At 41.2% G+C, this 24,322-nt stretch overlaps 1 protein-coding gene and 1 non-coding gene across 2 annotated transcripts in view; one reads left to right on the plus strand and one right to left on the minus strand.

Moving 5' to 3' along the window:
* The window catches only part of TNRC6B (trinucleotide repeat containing adaptor 6B), a 201,421-nt gene that overhangs the window by 43,810 nt on the left and 133,289 nt on the right, over positions 1-24,322 (plus strand). The window contains exon 4 of the mRNA XM_038756387.1: positions 1,141-1,208. Within this exon, the coding sequence (XP_038612315.1) occupies positions 1,141-1,208 (68 nt within the window). The remainder of the gene's footprint in view (positions 1-1,140; positions 1,209-24,322) is intronic.
* TRNAV-UAC lies at positions 11,016-11,088 on the minus strand. Its single transcript has one exon. It is a non-coding gene; the product is annotated as a tRNA-Val (tRNA).

Raw genomic sequence — 24,322 nt, forward strand, 5'->3', positions numbered from 1 at the left:
CTCCACCTCTCCCTGCTTTGATGTTGTGACAGTGGGATGCATGATGCTTCGATGCTGGGCAGAAAGAGGGCCTGACATTAAATTCCTGTCTACGATCCTTGGGCAGAGTATAGTACAGGTATCTCAAGAACTCTTCCATGGGTAAAAAGGAGTTCTTCCAGGTTTAAAAGAAAACGAACTCTTTAAGACTCTTCCATTTTTTCCATGTGTAGGTTTAAAGAAAAATAACTGCCCAGTGCACTGGGACTCATTCAACTTAGCCTCACCCAGGAAAATTATCCATACTATCAATCAGTTATATTTATTAAGTGCTTACTGTGTGCAGAGCATTGTACTAAGCACTTGGGAGAGGACAGTATAGCTTGGGGGAGTACAATATACTATTGTGTGTATTGTATAAGTACTATTGGCTTTTCAGGGTAGAAGCAGGGCAGGGGGGTCAGTATAGCCCTGACTTCAGAACTCTGAGAAAGCACTTGTGTAGAGTAACCATAACTGGAGTGTGTTTCTTGTCAAGCCAAAGGAGAATTTCCTAATTCTCTAGTCAGCTGTCAGTTATCTGGTATTTTTGAACGCTTGCCAGATGCAGAGCACTTTATCAGATACTTGTTCAAGAATAGGCTCCAAAACCTTTGAGAATTACTTCTTTTGCTTCATTTACCCACTCTTCACTCTCCAATATAAATATCTCTTTTTCATCCTCTCTCCATGCCCAGTTGCCAGTAATAGCGCATGTAGGAGAGAACATAACGAAACTTCCAAGTGACGATATAATATTTATGGTCCCATACATCAGCATGACCTTAAGCTGGAGGCGTAATTTTTTAAAACTCTACCCATTTGTGCAAGCTCATGCTTTTAGGTTGGTCCCTTTGCACGATGTCCCAGGAATCCAGCAGTCAATCAGTGGGATTTATCAAGCACTTACTGTGTGCACAGCGCTTGGGAAAGTACGGTACTCTTTCAACGGGGTAGTTTGTCCCCTCTAGCCATTTTGGAGATCTGCATTCCCTAGAAGGGTTGCCTTGACAGATTGGGAGCTACTGTGCTTGTAGCGGTATTGTGTGCAGTGAGAAACCACTTTGGGGTAGCGTGCATTTTCCTCCACTGATTGTTGACGTACAGTGCTTGCCTTTGCAGATGGAACATGAGGATTTTGTAATGGAAGGGCATGGCAAGACTCCACCTCCTGGTGAAGAAAACAAACAGTGAGTCTCGTGTTTATCTAAACAAGGGCCAGTGCCATAACACTTTTTTAAATGGTATTAAGCACTTACTATGTGCCAGGCACTGTACTAAGCACCGGGGTAGCTGCGAGCTAAGCAGGTTGGACACAGTCCGTGTCTCATGTGGGGCTCTCAGCCTTAACCCCCGTTTTGCAGATGAGGTAACCGAGGCACGGAGAAGTGAAGTGATTTCTTCTGAAATAATGTCCTTCCCCGTCCCCTAGGCCAGGCTACTTCTTATTGTGTGAAGCACTTTCGTTTAGCATGCAGGGAGCCTTGGTGAGCTGCGTCTGTTTATGAGATGTCCATTACTTTGGTAGCGGATCATCAGTGCTAAATCCAGAAACACCAGAAGTTTGTTTATAGTTTTTTTTTTTTTTTTTTGCAGGAGATGTGCCAAAATGCGTATTATGCTCTAGTAAAACCTTTCAGGTTCTGGGCGTTTAAGCTGAGCTAATGAACTTTGGTTTACATTACCCATCAAAGAGCAAACTTTGGGGCTGTTGTAGCGTTCATTTTAAAGAGAAGCTTCTAGGAGAGGAGGCTGAGAGCCAGTCCCTTTTGGGCTGGGGAAACTGTACTCCATTTAGGAATCCTGGTTTAAATAATAATGATAGTTGTGGTATTTGTTAAGCGCTTACTAAGTGCCAGAGACTGTACTAAACGTTGGGGTGGATGCAAGCAAATAGGATTGGACACAGTCCCCGTCCCACACGGGGCTCACAGTCTCAATCCGTTTTAGAGATGTGGTAACTGGGGCCCAGAGAAGTGAAGTGACTTGCCCAAGCAGACAGTAACAAAAGTGGTATTAGATAGAGTGAGCCCAGGACCTGAAGTTTCACCTGGAAAATAAATTAGGCACTTTGGGAGCAGCATTAATCCTTTCAGGGCACTAGGGAGCCATTTAGTGGTGCATTTGAGGCACATATATTACAGTAATGTACAGTAACAATCCCCGGCTGGTTTGAAAAAGTGACTTCTCTACCCCAAGAACCCTATACCTTTCTGTTAGAGTTAATGTAACTTCAGACACTGGGAGTCACCAAGCATCTGTCAGCTCATTATCAGAGTGTTGAATTTTGGAAAGAAGGAATAAGGATCCTGACGATGCCAGGATGGAATTTGTGTGCCAGAGCTTTGAAAAAACGCTAGGATGATATTTATGTATTTACACTATAAGACAAAGGTTTAATACCATTTCTTCTTTTTTGTATTTCAAAAATGAATGCTCCATTAAAAGGGCTGACCAACTGTCTTAATTATCTAGTATGTAATGGAAACAGATGAAGGGTAAAATAGGACACCTAAAAGTCATTTGAGTTTTGCTGTACTGTCTAAAAAATCAGTTCTTAGGTACTTAGGAATGTATCGTTGAGAAATACCGAGGGTACTATTGAATAACGGGTTGGTCTTTTACTTGTTCTGGGTCTAAACCAGGGACTTTTCTCACTCAACAGAATTTTACTTTTCAATGGGTTTCATCATAAATCTTAACTTTCTAGTAGTCTTTGTCAGGATATAGCTTTTGCATCATTGATAGTCTAGTGGGACCCATTCATCACTAAACCAGGGCAATGAAGAAAAAAACCCCACAAGTTCAAGTAAAACGTATGTGGAAATATAATAATAATAATAATGGCATTTATTACACACTTAATTATTACAAAATTATTAAACTATTATTAAATTACTAAATTATTAAAAGAACTTATTAAGCAAAGCACAGTTCTAACTGCTGGGGAGGCTACAAGGTGATCAGGTTGTTCCCCATTTTACAGATGAGGTAACTGAGGCCCAGAGAAGTGAAGTGACTTGCCCAAAGTCACACAGCTGACAATTGGCGGAGCGGGATTTGAACCCCTGACCTCTGACTCCAAAGCCCCTGCTCTTTCCACTGAGCCATGCTGCTTCTCTGGTTATATCCTGGTTACTCCCAAAGTACAGTTGTTGTGAGCAGTGCAGGGATGACACACCTACAGTTATGAACAACTAGAGGGGCATTCCTGCTTTTAAGTTATTTTGGGAGGTTTTGGGGTTATTGGTTAAGCTCTTACTATGTGCCAAGCATTGTTCTAAACGCTGGGGTGGGTACAAGCTAATCAAGTTGGACACAGTCCGTTTCCCACATGGGGCTCACAGTCTTAATGCCTGTTTTACAGATGAGGGAATTGAGGCACAGAGAAGTGAAGTGACTTCCCCAAGGTCACCCAGCAGTCAAGTGACAGAGTGGGGTTAGAGCCATGGTTTTTGTGTGAATTCATTGACTTTCGAATGAGCCGAAGTCTTTGATGCAGAGCAAATAGCCCAGTCTCACTACCAAGATTAATTAACCCGAGATAAAACCCCCAAACTCCTATAGAACAAGCAGGCCTTTAAACCCGGACTGATCTGACCCTCCAGTTTACATTTGGCCTCCCGGTGACCTCATGATTTGAACAATCACTGATTCCTGAGGTTTCCCCCTTCTCAGGCTCCAGCGGAGACACCCTCCACCAATTCTTTGTGGTGTGAAATATCCTCCTTGGTTTCCCTTTTCCCCGAGCTACTTCAATGCCCCCTCACCTTCGAGTGTTAATTCACAACTATCAGTCAGGATAATACCCCTAACTTTCCCATGTTCACACCTGCTCCACTTTTCCATTGCTATATTAAGTATCCTTGGATCCCTACAAAGTTTACCTCTATCTTTCATTAGCTATGCAAGTACACGCTAATCTGAATTTCTGGTGTATATTCTTGCTCGTTTCAGGTTCTCGTAAAACGCATGCCATCCCCACTCCCCAAAGCAGTGGTCATTTTCATTTGCGTTAAGCCTCCTATAGTGTGAGCGAAGGTTTTGTGTGGTCTCAGAATTTTTGATAAAATCAAGATCTTATTTATCTTCACTCTATTAAAGATCTCACCCTGAAAATCAAACCTTATTCCCATAAAATCACCTCATATTAATTTATCATGGTATATTTATGGCATTTGAAAGCAAACTTGAACTCCATGACAGAATGGGTCGAGCTCTTTCTTGTAGACTTAATTCTGGTTCAGAGCGAAGCGACTGATTAAAATGCTGGATTTTCAGGAACCATATGATTCAGTCTGTAGATAAGAGTAGGTTTTTTTTTCACCCGGCTGTTAGAGCAAAGAATATTTCAATCAGTTCTTTGATTTCGAAAGCAAATTCCGTATCACTTATGATTTCGATTCTCTTCTTGATTTCTTTCCCAGTTTTTTTAAAATTCTTGCATTTGGCAGGAGCAGAAGAGTTAAGTTCCAAGTCCTGGAAGTTAGAATTTACTCAATCTCCTCAGGAGATGCTTAGCTTGTCGTTAACCTGCTAAACAGTTCCTGTTTCTTAGCTTCTCCAACAAGTTCCTTTTTGTTTTCTTAATTCCCTTTGTTCCTTCAGTAACAAAATCCACTTAGAAAAACAAATCATCGCCGTTTCATAGGCCTAGTATATACAATGGAAAAGCAATTTCTCTTCAGGAATCGTTGACGGTATTAATTATAGGCGTGCCTCCCGTTTATATTCCCTTAGGCTTTGATCCTATCGGACTTCACTATCTAAGAAGGATCTATTCAGCACTTGAATGGGAGACCAACCAGGAAACCCATTTACTAAAGAAAGTTTTATATTGATGATTCAGAAAGAAGAATGTCATTTGCTTAATCGGGCACTGATTCTAAAGGAATGGCTTGAGGTGCTGTTTTTTACAGTGAGGTATCACATCAAGGTATCTGGTGTGTATTTTTAACAGTGAAACCGTTAACTCTCATGGCCCTTTCTGATAGGAAAATGTTGGGGGCCATCTTCAATCAGTCGTATTTATGGAGCTCTTACTGTGTGCAGAGCACTGTCCTAAGCGACTGGGAGAGTACAATATATCTAATATGTTTATTTATGTTACTGTCTGTCTCCTCCTCTAGACTGTAAGCTCCTTGTAGGCAGGGAATTTGTCCGTTTATTGTTATATTGTACTCTCTCAAGCTCTTAGTACAGTGCTCTGCACACAGTAAGCGTTCAATAAATAGGATTGACTGGCTGACTAACAGAGTTGCCCACAAGGAGCTTACATTCTAGGGGGAACAGAGTTCATTCATTCACTCAATCGTATTTATAGAGCACTTACTTTGTGCAAAGCACTGTACTAAGCACTTGGGAGAGTACAGTATTACAACAGACACATTCCTGCCCACAATGAGCAAGAGTCTAGAGGAGTGCAATATCAATTCTCCTGGTAAAAGTGCCAAGATTGCAGGCCTGCTAAACAACGACGCAGTCCCAAAGGGGAGAAAGGAGGCATATAAGGCCAATTCTCCAATAATGCCTATTATATGCAAAGAACTACACTAAGTGCCTAAGAGAGTAAGAGACACTGTCCTCAAGGAATGTACATTTTCCTGGAAGGAAGGGGAGGCAGACAAAAAGTTATTTACAGATTGGAGGAAAAGAGAAGGAAAGAAGGACAGGTGAACAAATATGGGCTAAATAAATTATTATTATATATTATATTATCATATTATATTATATTATATTATTATAAATTATTATTATTACTGAAGTATTTGTTAAGTGCTTACTATGTGCCAGGCACTGTAGTAAGCACTGGGGCTTATATTATATTATATATATTATATTATTATATTATTATTATTACTGAAGTATTTGTTAAGTGCTTACTGTGTGCCAGGCACTGTACTAAGCACTGGGGCTTATATTATATATATTATATTATTATTATAAATTATTATTATTACTGAAGTATTTGTTAAGTGCTTACTGTGTGCCAGGCACTGTACTAAGCACTGGGGCAAATACAAGCAAATCGGGTTGGACATAGTCCCTTTCCCATATGGGGCTCACAGTCTTAATCCCCGTTTTACAGATGAGGTTACTGAGGCATAGAGAAGTGATTTACCCAAGATCACACAGCAGACAAGTGGCAGAGCTGGGATTAGAACCAGATCCTTCTGATTCCCAAGCTCCTGCTCTATCCACTAGGCCAAGTTGCTGAAATAATAGCGTGTCCATGTCAAAAGGCACAAAGGTAGCTAGGAATGCAAAAATGCTAGAAAGAGTCATCTGGGAATGTCTTCTGGAAGTGGTGGCTTTTAGGAGATGCTTTGGAGATGGGGAGAGCTGTGTTCTGTGGTCTGAAAAGCAGCTTGGCCTGATGGAAAGGGCACGGGCCTGAGACCCAGAGGAATTGGGTTCTAATTCCACTCCACCACTTGTCTGCTCTGTGACTGGTGACTTCCTAGATAAAGCAGCAAAGTCAGATGGAACGCGTATTGCCAAATGAGCTAGGCTACCAGGTATTTGTAAAATATTTTGAGGTCCACAGAGAGAAGTACCAAACATTGTCAAAATACCACTGTAACGGAAAGAATTTCTCCCAGATTTCTCTTCCAAAATTCCAGGTATTTGATAAACATGAGAAAGAGGCTTGGTCTAACTGTAGATGTAGTTGGGAAATCAGCTTCATAGCAGTTGCATGTGCCCAGGGTTGCTTTTTTTCCTGCTCCCATTGGTCTCTGCGTGTGTGTTCCTGGATTGTTTTGCAGGGAATGCTTTTCAGTGAACACTTTCTGAAACCACCCCTTAGATCAAGGGTAAGTCATAGTTGGAGCAGAGATTCAGGCATCTACTTAAGAGCTATTTGCATGGATACTAATTATGAATGCAATTTATGCTATTGATTTTATCTAGACATACCTCTACTGTATCCTAGATGGCATTAGCGATTGCCTTTCATCATCATCAATCGTATTTATTGAGCGCTTACTATGTGCAGAGCACTGTACTAAGCGCTTGGGAAGTACAAATTGGCAACATATAGAGACAGTCCCTACCCAACAGTGGGCTCACAGTCTAAAAGGGGGGAGACAGAGAACAAAACCAAACATACTAACAAAATAAAATAAATAGAATAGATATGTACAAGTAAAATAAATAAATAAATAGAGTAATAAATATGTACAAACATATATACATATATACAGGTACTGTGGGGAAGGGATGGAGGTAAGATGGGGGGGAAGGAGAGGGGATGGAGATGGAGATGAAGATGCCTTTCTGTTTGATGCTACGTCCTTCGATCTTTTGGCTTTTTCTCTGTGGCATTCATCTCAGCTTATCGTAGTTATATCACAGGGAAGCAGCATGGCTTAGTGGAAGAGCCTGGGAGTTAGAGGACCTGGGTTTTAATTCTGGCTCTGCCACTATTCTGCTGTGTGATGTTGGGCAAGTCCCTTCACTTCTCTGTGCCTCAGTTACCTCATCTGGGGATTAAGACTGTGAGCCCCATGTGGGACAGAGACTGTGTCCAACCAGATTAGCTTGTATTTACAGCAGCATGCTTAGAATAGTGCTTGGCATGTAGTAAGGGCTTAACAAATACCGTTGTTATTATTCATCAGCGTTGCCCTTAAAAAAAGCGCACGCAAATGCCTTCGCATTTCGTTAACGTAAATTACTCTCTCTCTCTTTCTCTCTCTCTCTCTCATTTTTAAAAAAGTCATCTATGTACCTACCTCCTGCCAGGGTGTTTCCCTGCCATGATGTTTCCAAAATAGAAAGTAGACACCTAAATCAGGTTTGGATTGTGCCTAGATTGTTGGAAGGCAGTACACAGTGCTCACTATCCACATGAATGGATTTCCCACTTTGGGAAACGCTGCATTTGGGATGTTAATCTTAAATGGTCGGTATTTAAAGGACACTAGCAACATAGTATGGTTTAGCAAACTGGACGAGAAGGCAAGGACTTGTAGGTTCTTCTCCTGATTTCTCCTGAGTTGCCTTTTCACAGTGTGGTTGTCCACTTTTGTGCAAGGAAAAGGAGGTGATGCTTCAAATCAGTCAATCATATTTTATTGAGCTCTAACTGGGTGCAGGGCACTGTACTGATATGAGATAATTGTGGTATTAAGATGAAACCTTTCGTCTGCTTTTTGCATCATAATCCCTATGCAAGCAACCCATAAAAATGCCTTTGGGGACTTGCTGCTGGCAGAGCACTATACTAAGCACTTGGGAAAGTAATAATAATAATGGTAGTTGTTAATCACTTAACAAAGAGCTAGGTAGCGGCTTAGTGGAAAGAGCCGGACTTGGGAGTCAGAGGTCATGGGTTCTAATTCCGGCTCCACCGCTTTTCGGCTGCGTAGCCTTGAGCAAGTCACTTCACTTCTCTGTGCCTCAGTTCCCTCGTCTGTAAAATGGGGATGAAGACTGTGAGCCCCATGTGGGACAACCTGATTACCTTATATCTACCCCAGTGCTTGGTACATAGTAAGCGTTTAACAAATACCAACATTATTATTAGCATTATTAGTTAGGGAGCATAAAGGCCCTCAGTTCGGGCATTATTCTGATTTCTGCCTCTTTGTCTTCACCAGCTCCAGGTTCCTTTCTATATAAAAAATACAGTCCATTGCAAAGACATCCATGCCTGTTTATAATTTATAGACTCTTTTTTCCTACATGATACTGGTAAAGCACGTAATGAAGGGTTCCTGCCCATGTCCTATGGCAGTTTTATTTTTTTTTAATTATCCCGCACGATTTCCCCTTGATCTCCATTTTGCAAATACGATTCGATCCCAAGATTCGTGTCTTTGACGAAACTTTGAGAACCTGAGATTAACTCTCCCTTCATTCTGTCAGGGAACTCATCTGCTCCTACCTCTGGAATCCAGGTTATCTTAAAGCTATGCCAACTGGAGCAACGAGTCTTAGTGGAAAGAGCACAGGCCTTGGGAGTCAGAGGATCTGGGTTCTAATTCTGCCTCTGCCACTTGGCTGCTGTGTGACCGTGGCAAGTCACTTCTCTGTGCCTCAGTTCCCTCGTCTGCAAAATGGGGATTTAGTACTTGTTCTTCCTCCTACTTAGACTGTGCATCCCATGTGGGACCTGATGGTCTTGTATCTACGCCCAGCTCTTAGAACAGGGCTTGGGACATCATCATCATCAATCGTATTTATTGAGCGCTTACTGTGTACAGAGCACTGTACTAAGCGCTTGGGAAGTACAAGTTGGCAACATATGGAGACAGTCCCTACCCAACAGAGGGCTCACAGTCTAAAAGGTAAGCACTTTTTAGTGCTTACCTTACCTTAAAAGGTAAGGACATAGTAAGCACTCAAAAAATATTATCATTATTATTATCATTATTAGTGCCTGGTACTATACTATTATAATAATAATATTATTATTATTACTTAGTAAGCACTTAACAAATACCATTCTTATTATTACTGGAGCCAAATTCCAAAGGACACTATCCCTTCCTCGTCCCGTTCCAAGTTTGCTGCTCTGCTCCTGATAAAAAGTCGGCACCCCTCGGTGGCTGAGTAGTTTTTCTCCCCATCCCTAAATTGTTTCCAAAATGGGGAAGCTGGAGGTGAGCTTCCTGGGGCCCCATGAAACTTACCCTTTCCTTCTCCAAATGTCCCTTGTTCCTGGGAGATAGCAACAGAGAAACAACATTCATCGCAGCTAGAGTCCAGTGAATGGGCTCTGTGCCTCAGTTCCCTCATCTGTAAAATGGAAATTAAATGGAAATTAAGACTGTGAGCCCTAGGTGGGACAGGGACTGTGTCCAAGCTGATTGTCTTGTTTCTACCCCAGCACTTAGAACAGTGCCTGGCACATAGTGAGGGCTTAAAAATGCCATCATAATAATAATTATTATGTGGGACATGGACTGTGTCTAATAATAATAATAATGGTATTAAGCGCTTACTATGTGCTGTTCTAAGCTCTGGGTTGCTTGCAAAGGGATTATGATGCAAAAAGCAGATGAAAGGTTTCATCTTAACAAATACCACAATTATCTCATATCAGTACAGTGCCCTGCACCCACTTAGAGCTCAATAAAATATGATTGACAGATTTGAAGCATCACCTCCTTTTCCTTGCACAAAAGTGGACAACCATACTGTGGCGATCAGTTTGTGGGGCTCACGATCTTAATCCCCATTTTGCAGATAAAGTAACTGAGGCACAGGGAAGTTAAGTGACTTGCCCAAGGTCACGCAGCTGACAATTGTGATTGTAATTGTGATAAGGTGATTATCTTGTATCTACCCAGCTCTGAGTACAGTGCCTGGCACAATAGGAAGTGCTTAAGAGATATCACTGTACTAGACACATGAGAAGCAGCGTGGCTCAGTGGAAAGAGCACGGGCTTTGGAGTCAGTGGTCATGGGTTCAAATCCCGGCTCCGCCAGTTGTCAGCTGTGTGACTTTGGGCAAGTCACTTTACTTCTCTGTGCCTCAGTTCCCTCATCTGTAAAATGGGGATTAAGACTGTGAGCCCCCCGTGGGACAACCTGATCACCTTGTAACCTCCCCAGCGCTTAGAACAGTGCTTTGCACATAGTAAGCGCTTAATAAATGCCATAATAATAATAATAATAATTCCCTGTCCACAGAGAGAGAGGGGGACACAAAGAATATAAAGAAATAAATGACAGATATGGACATAAAAGTGCCCTGGGGCCTGGAGGCGGAATGAATAAAGGGAGCAAATGTGATGCCAATTTGTACTTCCCAAGCGCTTAGTACAGTGCTCTGCACATAGTAAGCGCTCAATAAATACGATTGATTGATTGATTGATTGAGCAAATCGGGGTGACGCAGAAAGGAGTGGCAGAAAAGGAAAAGGTGTTTCAGTCTAGTTTGCCATCGCTCAGTAGTCAGGTACTGGAAGTAATAATAATAATGATGGCATTTATTAAGCGCTTACTATGTGCAAAGCACTGTTCTAAGCGCTGAGAAAAAGGCCCGCTGGTTCCACTGGGGCTCGAACCCAGGACCTTCTGCGTGTAAAGCAGACGTGATAACCACTGCACTATGGAACCATCTGTAGTAGTAGTCTGGAAGTAGTAGTTCTGGAAGTCATATACCTGTATATATGTTTGTACATTTTTATTACTCTATTTATTTATTTATTTTACTTGTACATATCTATTCTGTTTATTTTATTTTGTTAGTATGTTTGGTTTTGTTGTCTGTCTCCCCCTTTTAGACTGTGAGCCCACTGTTGGGTAGGGACTGTCTCTATATGTTGCCAATTTGTACTTCCCAAGCGCTTAGTAGAGTGCTCTGCACATAGTAAGCGCTCAATAAATATGATTGATGATGATGATGATGTTTGTACATATTTATTACTCTATTTATTTATTTATTTTACTTGTACATATCTATTGTATTTCTTTTATTTTGTTAGTGTGTTTGGTTTTGTTCTCTGTCTCCCCCTTTTAGACTGTGAGCCCACTGTTGGGTAGGGACCATCTGTACATGTTGCCAACTTGGACTTCCCAAGCGCTTAGTACAGTGCTGTGCACACAGTAAGCGCTCAATAAGTACAATTGCTTGATTGATTGATGTGAGGTGGAAAATGTGTGAAAGAAGCAGCATGGCGAAGTGAATAGAGCATAGACCTAGGAATCAGAAGGTCATGGGTTCTAATCCACAGCTAGACTGTGAGCCCACTGTTGGGTAGGGACCATCTCTATATGTTGCCAACTTGGATTTCCCAAGCGCTTAGTACAGTGCTCTGCACACAGTAAGCGCTCAATAAATACGATTAAATGAATGAATCCCATGTCACTTCACTTCTCTGGGCCTCAGTTCCCTCATCTGTAAAATGAGGATGAGAGTGTGAACCCCATGTGGGCAGGAACTGTGTCCAACCCAATTAGCTTGTATCCACTCCAGCGCTTAGTACAGTGCCTGGCACATAATAAGCGCTTAACAAATACCATAATCATTATCATTACTTCACTCTCTGGGCCTCAGTTCCCTCATCTGTAAAATGAGGATGAGAGTGTGAACCCCATGTGGGCAGGGACTGTGTCCAACCCAATTAGCTTGTATCCACTCCAGCGCTTAGTACAGTGCCTGGCACATAATAAGCACAAGGAATACCATAATCATTATCATTACTTCACTTCTCTGGGCCTCAGTTCCCTCATCTGTAAAATGAGGATGAGAGTGTGAACCCCATGTGGGCAGGGACTGTGTCCGACCCAATTAGCTCTATCCACTCCAGCGCTTAGTACAGTGCCTGGGCACATAATAAGCACTTAACAAATACCATAATCATTATCATTACTTCACTTCTCTGGGCCTTAGGTCCCTCATCTGTAAAATGAGGATGAGAGCGTGAACCCCATGTGGGCAGGGACTGTGTCCAACCCAGTTAGCTCGTATCCACTCCAGCGCTTAGTACAGTGCCTGGGCACATAATAAGCCCTTAACAAATACCATAATCATTATCATTACTTCACTTCTCTGGGCCTCAGTTCCCTCATCTGTAAAATGAGGATGAGAGTGTGAACCCCATGTGGGCAGGGACTGTGTCCAACCCAGTTAGCTTGTATCCACTCCAGCGCTTAGTACAGTGCCTGGCACATAATAAGCACTTAATAAATACCATAATCATTATCATTACTTCACTCTCTGGGCCTCAGTTCCCTCTTCTGTAAAATGAGGATGAGAGTGTGAACCCCATGTGGGCAGGGACTGTGTCCAACTCAGTTAGCTCGTATCCACTCCAGCGCTTAGTACAGTGCCTGGCACATAATAAGCACTTAACAAATACCATAATCATTATCATTACTTCACTTCTCTGGGCCTCAGTTCCCTCTTCTGTAAAATGAGGATGAGAGTGTGAACCCCATGTGGGCAGGGACTGTGTCCGACCCAATTAGCTTCTATCCACTCCAGCGCTTAGTACAGTTCCTGGGCACATAATAAGCACTTAACAAATACCATAATCATTATCATTGCTTCACTTCTCTGGGCCTCAGTTCCCTCATCTGTAAAATGAGGACTGAGAACGGAAAGCCCATGCGGGACAGAGACGGTGCCCAATCCAATTTGCTTGTTTCCATTCCAACGCTCAGTAATAATAATAATAATAATAATAATGATAATAATAATAATAATAATAACAATAATGCTATTAAGCACTTATTATGTGCCAAGCCCTGTTCTAAGTGCTGGGGTGGGTACAGATGGGTACAGAGAAGCAGCGTGTCTTAGAGGCAAAATCCCGGGCTTGGGAATCAGAGGACATGGGTTCTAATCCCGGCTCTGCCGCTTGTCTGCTGTGTGACCCTGGGCAAGTCACTTCACTTCTCTGGGCCTCAGCGACCTCATCTGGAAAATGGGGATGAAGACTGTGAGCCCCACGTGGGACAGCCTGATTACTTTGTATCTACCCCAGTGCCTAGAACGGTGCTTGGCACATAGTAAGCACCTAACAAATACCATCATCATTATTATTATTGCAGGGGAATCAGGTTGTCCCACGAGGGGCTCACAGTCTTAATCCCCATTTTGCAGATAATAATAATGATGATGATGATGGCATTTGTTAAGTGCTTACTATGTGCAAAGCACTGTTCTAAGCGCTGGGGAGGCTACAAGAGAAGCAGCGTGGCTTAGTGGAAAGAGCCCGGGCTTGAAAGTCAGAGGTTGTAGGTTCTAATCCCGCCTCCACCTCTTTTCATTCAATCATCATCATCATCAATCATATTTATTGAGCGCTTACTGTGTGCAGAGCACTGTACCAAGCGCTTGGGAAGTACAAGTTGGCAACATAGAGAGACAGTCCCTACCCAACAGTGGGCTCACAGTCTAAAATAATCGTATTTATTGAGCGCTTACTGTAACCTTACTGGAACCTTGTAACCTCTGCAGCGCTTAGAACAGTGCTTTGCACATAATAAGCGCTTAATAAATGCCATTATTATTATTAGAACAGTGCTTTGCACATAGTAAATGCTTAATAAATGCCATCGTTATTATTATTATTGGAACAGTGCTTTGCACATAGTAAGTGCTTAATAAATGCCATCATTATTATTAGTATTAAAACAGCGCTTCGCACATAGTAAGCGCTTAATAAATGCCATCATTATTATTAGTATTAGAACAGCGCTTTGCACATAGTAATCACTTAATGAATGACATCATCATTATTAGTATTAGAACAGCACTTCGCACATAGTAAGCACTTAATAAATGCCATTATTATTATTATTATGATAACAGTGCTTCGCACATAGTAAGTGCTTAATAAATGCCATCATCATTATTATTATTAGAACAGTGCTTTGCACATAGTAAGCGCTTAATAAATGCCATCATCATTATTAGTATTAGAACAGCACTTTGCACATAGCGCTTAATAAATGCCATCATCATTATTAGTATTAGAACAGCGCTTTGCACATAGTAAGCACTTAATAAGTGCCATCATTATTATTAGTATTAGAACAGTCCTTCGCACATAGTAAGCACTTAACACATAGTAAGTGCTTAATAAATGCCATCATTATTATTAGTATTAGAATAGCGCTTGGCACATACTAAGTGCTTAATAAATGCCATCATTATTATCAGTATTAGAACAGTGCTTGGCACATAGTAAGAGCTTAATAAATGCCATCATTATTATTAGTATTAGAACAGCGCTTGGCACATAGTAAGTGCGTAATAAATGCCATCATTATTATTATTATTATTATTAGAACAGTGCTTCGCACATAGCGCTTAATAAGTGCGTTGCACGTAGTAAGCACTTGATAAATGACATAAAAAAATGCCATCATTATTATTAGTAAGAGAACAGCACTTGGCACATAGTAAGCGCTTAATAAATGCTGTCATTATTATTAGTATTAGAACAGCGCTTGGCACATAGTAGGCGCTTAATAAATGCCATCATTATTATTAGTATTAGAACAGTGCTTGGCATATAGTAAGCGCTTAATAAATGCCATCATTATTATTAGTATTAGAACAGTGCTTGGCACATAGTAAGCGCTTAATAAATGCCGTCATTATTATCAGTATTAGAACAGCGCTTGGCATATAGTAAGTGCTTAATAAATGCCATCATAATTATTGGTATTATTAGAACAGTGCTTCGCACATAGTAAGCGCTTAACACATAGTAAGCGCTTAATAAATGCCATCATTATTACCAGTATTAGAACAGTGCTTCGCACATAGTAAGCGCTTAATAAATGCCATCATTATTATCAGTATTAGAACAGCGCTTGGCACATAGTAAGCGCTTAGTAAATGCCGTCATCATTATCAGTATTAGAAGAGCGCTTGGCACATAGTAAGCGCTTAATAAATGCCATTATTATTATTATTAGTATTAGAACAGTGTTTGGCACATAGTAAGCGCTTAATACAGTGCTTAGTCCTGTGCTCTGCACACAGTAAGCGCTCAATAAATACGATTGATTGATTGACTAATAAATGCCATCATTATTATTAGAACAGCACAGTAAGCGCTTAATAAATGCCATCATTACTGCTGTTATTATTAGAACAAAGCTTCGCACATAGTAAGCGCTTAATACAGTGCCTCGCACATAGTAAGCGTGTAATAAATGCCATAAAAAAACCCCCTGCCATCCTTCTGATGAGTATTATGTTGCCAACTTGGACTTCCCAAGCGCTTAGCCCAGTGCTCTGCACACACTAAGCGCTCAATAAATACGATTGATTGATTGATTGACTAATAAATGCCATCATTATTATTAGAACAGCACAGTAAGCGCTTAATAAATGCCATCATCACTGCTGTTATTATTAGAACAGCGCTTCTCACATAGTAAGCTCTTAATACAGTGCCTCGCACATAGTAAGCGCGTAATAAGTGCCATAAAAAAACCCCTGCCATCCTTCTGATGAGTATTATGTTGCCAACTTGGACTTCCCAAGCGCTTAGCCCAGTGCTCTGCACACAGTAAGCGCTCAATAAATACGATTGATTGATTGACTAATAAATGCCATCATTATTATTAGAACAGCACAGTAAGCGCTTAATAAATGCCATCATCACTGCTGTTATTATTAGAACAGCGCTTCTCACATAGTAAGCGCTTAATACAGTGCCTCGCACATAGTAAGCGTGTAATAAATGCCATAAAAAAAACCCTGCCATCCTTCTGATGAGTATTATGTTGCCAACTTGGACTTCCCAAGCGCTTAGCCCAGTGCTCTGCACACAGTAAGCGCTCAATAAATACGATTGATTGATTGATTGACTAATAAATGCCATCATTATTATTAGAACAGCACAGTAAGCGCTTAATAAATGCCATCATCACTGCTGTTATTATTAGAACAGCGCTTCGCACATAGTAAGCGCTTAATACAGTGCCTCGCACATAGTAAGCGCGTAATAAGTGCCATAAAAAACCCTGCCATCCTTCTAATGAGTATTATGTTGCCAACTTGGACTTCCCAAGCGCTTAGCCCAGTGCTCTGCACACAGTAAGCGCTCAATAAATACGATTGATTGACTAATAAATGCCATCATTATTATTAGAACAGCACAGTAAGCGCTTAATAAATGCCATCATCACTGCTGTTATTATTAGAACAGCGCTTCTCACATAGTAAGCTCTTAATACAGTGCCTCGCACATAGTAAGCACGTAATAAGTGCCATAAAAAAACCCCTGCCATCCTTCTGATGAGTATTATGTTGCCAACTTGGACTTCCCAAGCGCTTAGCCCAGTGCTCTGCACACAGTAAGCGCTCAATAAATACGATTGATTGATTGATTGACTAATAAATGCCATCTTTATTATTAGAACAGCACAGTAAGCGCTTAATAAATGCCATCATTACGGCTGTTATTATTAGAACAGTGCTTCGCACATAGTAAGCGCTTAATACAGGGCCTCACACATAGTAAGCGCGTAATAAATGCCATAAAAAATCCCTGCCATCCTTCTAATGAGTATTATGTTGCCAACTTGTACTTCCCAAGCGCTTAGCCCAGTTCTCTGCACACAGTAAACGCTCAATAAATGCGATTGATTGACTGATTAATAAATGCCATCATTATTATTAGAACAGCACAGTAAGCGCTTAATAAATGCCATCATTACTGCTGTTATTATTAGAACAGTGCTCGCACATAGTAAGCGCTTAATGCAGTGCTTTGCACATAGTAAGCGCGTAATAAATGCCATAAAAAACCCCTGCCATCCTTCTAATGAGTATTATGTTGCCAACTTGGACTTCCCAAGCGCTTAGTCCAGTGCTCTGCGTGCTTCGCACATAAGTAAGCGCTTAGTACAGTGCTCTGCACACAGTAAGCGCTGAATAAACACGATTGATGATGATGCTTCGCACATAGTAAGCGCGTAATCAATGCCATTAAAAAAACCCTGCCATCATCATCATCAATTGTATTTATTGAGCGCTTACTATGTGCAGAGCACTGTACTAAGCGCTTGGGAAGTCCAAGTTGGTAACATATAGAGACAGTCCCTACCCAACAGCGGGCTCAGAGTCTAAAAGGGGGAGACAGAGAACAAAACCAAACATACTAACAAAATAAAATAAATCGAATAGATATGTACAAGTAAAATAAATAGAGTAATAAATATGTACAAACATATATACATACGTATTATGTTGCCAACTTGTACTTAGTCCAGTGCTGTGCACACAGTAAGCGCTCAATCAATACGATTGATTGATTGATATGGTTGTACATATTTATTACTCTATTTATTTATTTATTTTACTTGGACATATCTATCTTATTTATTTTATTTTGTTGGTATGTTTGGTTCTGTTCTCTGTCTCCCCCTTTTAGACTGTGAGCCCACTGTTGGGTAGGGACTGTCTCTATGTGTTGCCAATTTGGACTTCCCAAGCGCTTAGGACAGTGCTCTGCACATAGTAAGCGCTCAATAAATACGATTGATGATGATGATGATGGTATTAGAACAGTGAGAGTGAACGGCGGGGAGGGGGAGAAAGAAAGGGGGCGCTTTCCCTTTAAGGCGCGGAGGCCCCGCCCCCTGCGGTGATTGACAGCCGGGGCCGGGCCACGTGACCCGCCCCCTCTTTGAAGGTCACAAAAAAAAAGCTGCTTCCTTTCGAGAAGGGGGGAGACACAGGGACAGGGAGAAGGAGAAGCCAGCGAGGGATTTCAAGCCAAAATGGCCGACACAGTGGCTGCTGGCTTCTGAACGTTTAAAATCGACAAAAAAAAAAAAAAAACAGAGAAAGACAAAAAGAAAAAAAATCGTTTTTTGGACTTTTTTTCCCCCCCCTTTTTGGACTTCTTTCCCCCCCCCCTCTCCATTTCCACGTCTACCTTGTATGCCTCAATTTGCTGGATTTAAGCACTGCTGCACTTTATGAGGTGGGTGAAATATCGTCCTAATCGTGTCTTTTTTAAAAAAAAATCCAGTCGAGATTTATGCAACCGTCTCGAGGGGGGCTGTTGCCAAGCGACTTTGGGCGGGAGGGGAGCATCTAACGTACTTTCAGGTGGCATTGTGTGCCTCGATTTGCTGGGTTTAAGCACTGCCGCACTTTATGAGGTGGGTAAGGTATCGTCCTAATTGTGTCTTTTTTAAAAAAATCCAGTCGAGATTTATGCAACCGTCTCCGGGGGGCTGTTGCAAAGCGACTTTGGGTGGGAGGGGAGCATCTAACGTACTTTCAGGTGGCATTGGTGGGGGGAGGGGGGAGGCTTGACTAGGGGACGTATTTCGAGGCGGAAAGGATTGGTGGCCGGGCGATTCATCCATCCAGTCCTATTTATTGAGCTCTTACTGTGTGCAGAACACTGTACTAAGCGCTTGGGAAGTACAGGTTGGCAACATAGTCCCAACCCAACAGCGGGCCTAGTCTAGAAATCCGCTGTCGCCTCCGTTTTGCAGACATTGGGGGGGACCTGTATATGTGTTTGTACATATTACTGTATTTATTTTTTTTACTTGTACATTGTCCATATTCATTACTGTATTTTTTTTTACTTCTACATATTCTATTTATTTTATTTTGTCAATATGTTTTGTGTTGACGGTCCCTACCCAACAGCGGGCCCAGTCTAGAAATCCTCTGTCGCCTCCGTTTTGCAGGCACGGGGGGACGTGTATATATGTATATCATCATCATTATCATCATCAATCGTATTTATTGAGCGCTTACTATGTGCAGAGCACTGTACTAAGCGCTTGGGAAGTACAAATTGGCAACATATAGAGACAGTCCCTACCCAACAGTGGGCTCACAGTCTAAGAGGGGGAGGATATATATGTTTGTGCATATTACTGTATTTATTTTTTTACTAGCACATTGTGCATATTTATTACTATATTTTTTTTACTTGTGCCTATTCTATTTATTTTATTTTGTTAGTCTGTTTTGTTGTCTTGTCTCCCCCTTCTAGACTGTGAGCCCGCTGTTGGGTAGGGGACCGTCTCTATATGTTCATTCATTCATTCAGTCGTATTTAGTGAGCGCCTACGGTGTGCAGAACACTGTACTAAGCGCTTGGGAAGTACAAGTTGGCAACATAGACGGGCCCAGTCTAGAAATCCGCTGTCGCCTCCGTTTTGCAGACACGGGGGGACCTGTATATATGTATATGTGTTTGGACATATTACTGTATTTTTTTTTTACTTGTACATTGTCCATATTTATTACTGTATTTTTTTACTTCTACATATTCTATTTATTTTATTTTGTTACTATGTTTTGTGTTGACGGTCCCTACCCAACAGCGGGCCCAGTCTAGAAATCCGCCGTCGCCTCCGTTTTGCAGACACGGGGGGACCTGTATATATGTATATATGTTTGTGCATATTACTGTATTTATTTTTTTACTTGTACATTGTACATATTACTGTATTTTTTTTACTTCTACGTATTCTATTTATTTTATTTTGTTAATATGTTTTGTGTTGACGGTCCCTATCCAACAGCGGGCCCAGTCTAGAAATCTGTCGCCTCCGTTTTGCAGGCACGGGGGGACCTGTATATTTGTATAAATGTTTGTGCCTATTACTGTATTTATTTTTTTACTTGTACATTGTACATATTTATTACTGTATTTTTTAAAACTTGTACATATTCTATTTATTTTATTTTGTTACTATGTTTTGTTTTGTTGTCTCGTCTCCCCCTTCTAGACTGTGAGCCCGCTGTTGGGTAAGGGACCGTCTCTCTACGTTCATTCATTCATTCAGTCGTATTTATTGAGCGCTTACTGTGTGCAGAGCACTGTACTAAGCGCTTGGGAAGTACAAGTTGGCAACATAGACGGTCCCTACCCAACAGCGGGCCCAGTCTAGAAATCCGCTGTCGCCTCCGTTTTGCAGACACGGGGGGACCTGTATATATGTTTGTACATATTTATTACAGTATTTTTTTTTTACTTGTACATATTCTATTTATTTTATTTTGTTAATATGTTTTGTTTTGTTGTCTCGTCTCCCCCTTCTAGACTGTGAGCCCGCTGTTGGGTAGGGGACCGTCTGTATATGTTCATTCATTCATTCAATCGTATTTATTGAATGCTTACTATGTGCAGAGCACTGTACTAAGCGCTTGGGAAGTACAAGTTGGCAACAGTGACGGTCCCTAGCCAACAGCGGGCCCAGTCTAGAAATCCGTTGTCGCCCCCGTTTTGCAGACACGGGGGGACCTGTATATATGTATATATGTTTGTACATGTTTATTACTGTATTTTTTACTTGTACATATTTATTCTATTTATTTTGTTTTGTTAATATATGTTGTTTTGTTGTCTTGTCTCCCCCTTCTAGACTGTGAGCCCGCTGTTGGGTAGGGGACCGTCTGTATATGTTCATTCATTCATTCAATCGTATTTATTGAATGCCTACTGTGTGCAGAGCACTGTACTAAGTGCTTGGGAAGTACAAGTCGGCAACATATAGAGACCGTCCTTACCCAACAGCGGGGTCACAGTCTAGAAGGGGGCGACAGACAACAAAACATATTAACAAGATAAAATAAATAGAATAAATATGAACAAGTAAAAAAAATAAATACAGTAATAAATGTGTACAAACATACATATGTTGCCAACTTGTACTTCCCAAGCGCTTAGTACGATGCTCCGCTCACACAGTAAGCGCTCAATAAATACGATTGAATGAATGAATTAAGCATAAACAAAAAAATGCAGTAATAAATGTGTACAAACATATATACATATGTTGCCAACTTGTACTTCCCAAGCGCTTAGTGCAATGCTCTGCACACACAGTAAGTGCTCAATAAATACGACTGAATGAAAGAATTAAGCGTAACAAAAAAATGCAGTAATAAATGTGTACAAACATATATACATATGTTGCCAACTTGTACTTTCCAAGCTATTAGTACAGTGCTCTGCACACAGTAAGTGCTCAATAAATACGATTGAATGAATGAATTAAGCGTAAACAAAAATACAGTAATAAATGTGTACAAACATATATACATATGTTGCCCACTTGAACTTCCCAAGTGCTTAGAACAGTGCTGTGCACACAGTAAGCGCTCAATAAATACGATTGAATGAATGAATTAAGCATAAGCAAAAAAATACAGTAATAAATGTATACAAAGATATATACGCATGTTGCCAATTTGTACTTCCCCAGCGCTTAGTACAGTGCTGTGCACACAGTAAGCGCTCAATAAATACGACTGAATGAATGAATTAAGCGTAAACAAAAAATACAGTAATAAATGTGTACAAACATGTACATATGTTGCCAACTTGTACTTCCCAAGCGCTTAGTACGGTGCTGTGCACACAGTAAGCGCTCAATAAATACGATTGAATAAATGAATTAATCGTAAACAAAAAAATACGGTAATAAATGTGTACAAACATATATACATATGTTGCCAACTTGTACTTTCCAAGCTCTTAGTACAGTGCTCTCAATAAATACGAATGAATGAATGAATTATATATGTTTGTACACATTTATTACTCTATTTATTTTACTTGTACATAGCTATTCTATTTATTTTATTTTGTTAGTATGTTTGGTTTTGTTCTCTGTCTCCCCCTTTTAGACTGTGAGCCCACTGCTGGGTAGGGACTGTCTCTATATGTTGCCAATTTGTACTTCCCAAGCGCTTAGTACAGTGCTCTGCACATAGTAAGCGCTCAATAAATACGATTGATGATGATGATGATGATGAATTAAGCGTAAACAAAAATCCGGTATTTTAAAAGAGGATTTTTTTTTCTGGAAAAAAAAAAGGGGGCCTCCTCCCTTCAATCTGCTGCAAACATTTGCATAAATATAAATGGGTTTGCATTCTTCTGCTGCTAAGGCCGACAAAGGAGCCGGGAGGGAAAAGGGAAAGCGTTTACTAGGCCGGGCTTCCTAGAGAGAGGTGTGGGAAATGTATCAGATCTTATTTTAGTTTCCACATTAGGTTGGGGGGCGAGTTTGCAAGATTCCCGTGCTTGAAAACCTCCTGTGCGATACGTGTCTCTGCGCCCGCCCTCCTCTGCTCTCATTTTCTCGGGTTTTTTTTTGTTTTTTTTTTTTTGCAACATGCAACCAGATGCGTTTTTATTTGCATCAGGGTTTAATGGGGAAAATGCGGAGTCGGGAATTCAACCACCCCAGCTCCGTGCCCAGGAAAATACGCGGAAAGAAAAAAAAAATTGCATTTAAGGGCTGGGTAAGGCACAGCCCCATAGTGGGAAAGAAGATGGATCCTGGGATGCAGGGCGTATAAATCCAGTTAGTTTTGCAGCAGCGATGGAGGGGAGTGTGTTTTGGGGGGAGGAGGCGACAGGATCCCGGGAAATTGTGCAGTGGTCGGAGTTAAATTCCATCCTTTTTTCATGCAGTATTCCGGAACCAAGCAGCCAAGGTGGAGAGGGGAAATAACTGCGAATTTGCTCAGGAAGCCAGCAGCCTCCTCCGCCCTCCTCCCCCTGATCATTGTGAGGGTGTGATGTAATGCTCCTCTGCCTGGTGGGGTGACAAGGGATTGTAGTTTTCGGTTGTGACCGTGGCAATGTGGTCCCTTCCCCCTCCTGCAGCTAGTCCCTGGATTCGGAGGCCTTGGAGTCCTGCCTTCAATTGTCTTTTTTTTTTTAAATATATATATAACCTGCAGAGTAATGCAGCGGGCATATTGCTCGAGAGAGAGAGCGAGAGAGCCTGTTAAACCGAATCTGTTGCAAAGTGCAATTCGTAGGCAGCAAAACGGGCCTTCCGTAGCACCTTTTTAGCCCCATATAGGCGTATGTTAAACAATAAAATCAGATTTTTTTTTTCCTATAATAATGATGGCATTTGTTAAGCGCTTACTATGTGCAAAGCACTGTTCTAAGCACTGGGAAGGATACAAGGTGTTCAGGTTGTCCCACCTGGGGCTCACAGTCTTAATCCCAGTTTTGCAGATGAGGTAACTGAGGCACAGAGAAGTTAAGTGACTTGCCCAAAGTCACACAGCTGACAATTGGCAGAGCCGGTATTTGAACCCATGACCTCTGACTCCAAAGCCTATGCTCTTTCCAATGAGCCATGCTGCTTGTATCTACCCCAGATCCTTAGTACAGCGCTTGGAACATATTAAGTGCTTAAATACCACCATCATCATTATAATACCCATCAAAAAATTGTTACGGTGTTCATTTCACAAAGAGCCTTCAAATCCTTTATGCACAGTTTTACACTTAATGTATGATGGGGTTCCGATCCCCCTTCTCCCCCATTCCCTCCTGCCCCCCATCAAGAAATACATTTCTTATTCTCATGTTCTGAGCAGCCAATGAGAATGGCATTCTCATTGGGAGTAACGATTTGGGGATCGTCCTGCAAGTGTGAGAGGCGATTGGAAAAGTGTGTGTGGGTAGTGGTTCTCATTAAAAGCCGAATTTGGCCTTGCTGGATTTAAAAAATGAATGAGTGGGTGGGGTATGGTGCCCTAATAAAAACACTGTCAGCCCCACTTAAGGCTGACCAAAAAAAAAAAGAAAAGCCCTTCAATTTTCCAAGGGTCTGGAGTCTTTATATTAGGCCTAAGGAGAGAAGTAGCAGTTTTTTTGCACATTTGAAAATGGTACCAATAATTTCTGTTTTGAATGTGGTGTTGGATTTTTTTTGTTTGAATTCTCAAATCACTTTAAGCGTCAAATGAAAGAAGCACATAAATCTCATCTTTGTTTTGGACCTTGTTGGGGAAAAAAGAGGTCTAATAGAAAGTCCTTGTTCAGAAGGCCTGTCTATTTCATTAGCTTTCCTAATGACTGGGAACTTAGAA

The sequence above is a fragment of the Tachyglossus aculeatus genome, chromosome 14 (assembly GCF_015852505.1).
Source record: "Tachyglossus aculeatus isolate mTacAcu1 chromosome 14, mTacAcu1.pri, whole genome shotgun sequence".
Taxonomy (NCBI): Eukaryota; Metazoa; Chordata; class Mammalia; order Monotremata; family Tachyglossidae; genus Tachyglossus; species Tachyglossus aculeatus.